This window comes from Nyctereutes procyonoides, unplaced genomic scaffold (assembly GCF_905146905.1).
Source record: "Nyctereutes procyonoides isolate TBG_1078 unplaced genomic scaffold, NYPRO_anot_genome, whole genome shotgun sequence".
Lineage (NCBI taxonomy): Eukaryota > Metazoa > Chordata > Mammalia > Carnivora > Canidae > Nyctereutes > Nyctereutes procyonoides.
Genome location: NW_026575128.1, coordinates 27,505,516 through 27,508,244, shown reverse-complemented (window position 1 = coordinate 27,508,244; position 2,729 = coordinate 27,505,516). Strand labels below are relative to the sequence as shown.

General features: G+C 37.3%; 1 protein-coding gene across 1 annotated transcript; it reads right to left on the bottom strand.

Annotated features, from left to right (window-relative positions):
* Positions 1-1,778: 1,778 nt before the first annotated feature.
* LOC129520512 (protein cornichon homolog 1-like) lies at positions 1,779-2,230 on the bottom strand. Its single transcript, XM_055341525.1, is given in 2 exon segments — positions 1,779-1,921; positions 1,924-2,230. Coding segments are annotated over 2 exon segments (450 nt in total).
* Between the last annotated feature and the right edge of the window lie 499 nt (positions 2,231-2,729).

The window sequence follows — 2,729 nt, the reverse complement described above, 5'->3', positions numbered from 1 at the left end:
CTTCACTTAGCATGATACCCTCTAAGTCTATCCATGTTGTCACAGATGGCAACATTCCATTCTTTTCACAACTGAGTAATAATCCATGGTATCTCTATACCACATTTTCCTTGTCCATTCTTCTGTTGGCAGATACTTGGGGTGCTTTCATATATTAGCTATTATAAAGATTTTTTAAAGACTTTATTCATTTATTGATGAGAGACACAAGGAGAGGGAGAAACACAGGCAGAGGGAGAAGCAGGCTCCATGTAGGGAGCCCGGTATGGGACTCGATCCTGGCACCCCGGGTCACTCCCTGGGTTGAAGGCAGATACTCACCCACCGAGCCACCTAGGCTTCCCATATCTTAGGTATTATAAATAATGCTGCAAAAAACATGGAGATTAACATATCTTTTCAAATTAGTTTTTGTTTTCTTTGTGTAAATACCCAGCTGTGGAGTTACTGATCATCTGGTATTGGTATTTTTGATTTTTTGAGGAACCTCCATATTATTTTCCACAGTGATTGCACTGATTTACATTCTCACTAACAGTGCACAAGGGTTCTTTATTCTCCATAGCCTTGGCAACACTTGTTATTTTTTGGATAGACACTCATGTTGAAAGAGGTAATTTTTTTAAAAATCGAGTTCTACATTAAAATGTTTGGAAACAGCTTTAATTTTGTCAGAACCGATCTGTATATACCTTGGAGAAGTGAGGTATAAATTGGAATCTTCAAGGCACTATTTCTAGTCACTTAGATGAAACTTCCTACATACAGATACCTACTTTTATAAGTATTATAAAATGCTTCCACCTAGAATGTAAAACACTGTATATTGTGTAGAGCACTACAAAACAATGTTGCTCTCATTTTTTTTAATTTCAGAGTTTTATTGTATTGCATCAAAGGAACAGCTGGATACCTATGAAATGTTCTCTCTTACTCAGTTTTGAAAGTCTAAAGGATTTTGCAAATTCTTGAAAATACCTTTACCATGAGATTAGAACAATAAGTATAATAATCAGTTTCTTAATAAGTAATCTCTTCCATATAAAAACACATTTAAAATGGCTTTAAATGCATTCTTACATTCAGCATATATTTTTATGTCATGTTCATGTATGCTTAAGAATCAAAGCAAGTAAAAAAAAAGAATCAAAGCAAGTATATTACTCTGATGGAAATATGTAAAATCTCTCATTCCTGTAATACACAGAGATAATATTCAAGTCCAAGAGGAAAAAATTCCACTTTTCTTACATTGTAAATGTATCCATATCTCATCATCTACATGATAGATGAGGAAACCCATGAAGTTTCCCACAGGTCAGATACATAGTTTCAGTATGTGACAGTATATCACCCAGTATCTACAGCTAACTTACAATGAGATGGCATTTCAATAAAATCAAAATGAGACTGACAGGTTCTCATAAACAAAAATTCCCAAAGAACTAACGACAGTCAATAATGAATGCAATCATTCAGTGGATTATAGTTGTTCCCTAAAGAGTGCAAGTTCAAATTTATCAACACCAGAGGTAATCATTTTGCATTAACTTATTTGTAATTCCACTTAAATTTTTTATCCCAGTATAACATAGAAAAACAGTCTTTCCATAAGCAAAAAAAAAAAAAAAGTGAAAACATTTTAAAACTGACTCATTTTTTAAAGTAACTGATCAAATTCCCAAGGCTACTTTGGAAACAGGATTTTGTTGGATAGAATTCTTTCCTTTGGAGGCTTTCTAGAAGCCACTGTTGGGCCAGTTCCTCCATGTGTTGTTCTAAGAGCTCATCAAAATGTAGATCATACTGCTTGGGTAGTTCAAAAAAAAAAAACCTAGAAGATAAAAAAGCAAATTGCACCATCCTTCTTTCTGACAATACACCAGAATATCTACATTCATGATGGTCATGGGGTCATGATACCTGGTCTACTCATGACTGGTCAATTCATACACCTCCAAATACAATATGCCAAAGGGGGCATATTGAGACCCAGGATAAGCCACCTTGCACAAGGTGCACAAAGAAGCACGACACAGAAGAAAACCTGGATAAAGTTTTCTGGAAATACAAGAGATTCAAGGTATTGTACTGGAAGAACATTCAAGGTGTTCTTGTAATCAGTCCTCAACTTACCAGATCCTACAATATGCCAGCTGGCAAAGAAGATGAGAGCAGTGGTGAGCAGCATCACCAGCATGTTGCAGAAGGCCCTGAATTTAAAAGGCATGGCCCTGGACGAGGAGCAGGGAGCAGTGCTGGTGCCAGCAGAGAAAGGCAGCACCCACCTTCTGGATGAAATCATTCACTTCTCCCCGGCCACAACCACGCCACTCAGCCCCTGCCCTTCCAACAGGACTGAGCACCAACCCACAGGTGCAATGAGCCCAGGTGTGAAATATATGATGACTCTGGATGAGGTACAGAAATCATACCTTTTTAATGAATACTTCAGAGAGAAGAAAGAGACTGCAAGGCAACTGAGAAAATGGAGTTCCCAAGTGAAAAATGCATACTCAAACCTTTTGCAGAACATGGGGGAAAAAAGAAATGGGCTATCAAATTTGGGGCCAAACTGGAATTTTCACTAGCTAAGATACAAAGGAAATCTATACTCGCTTGCAAGCTCTTTTTCCTGAGCATTTATTAGTGCTCGCTAGGAAGACTAAGAGTAAGGCAAAAGAAGAGAGGTTTTGGTGTTGATGAACCAGTAGTGATTGCTTCTGGGA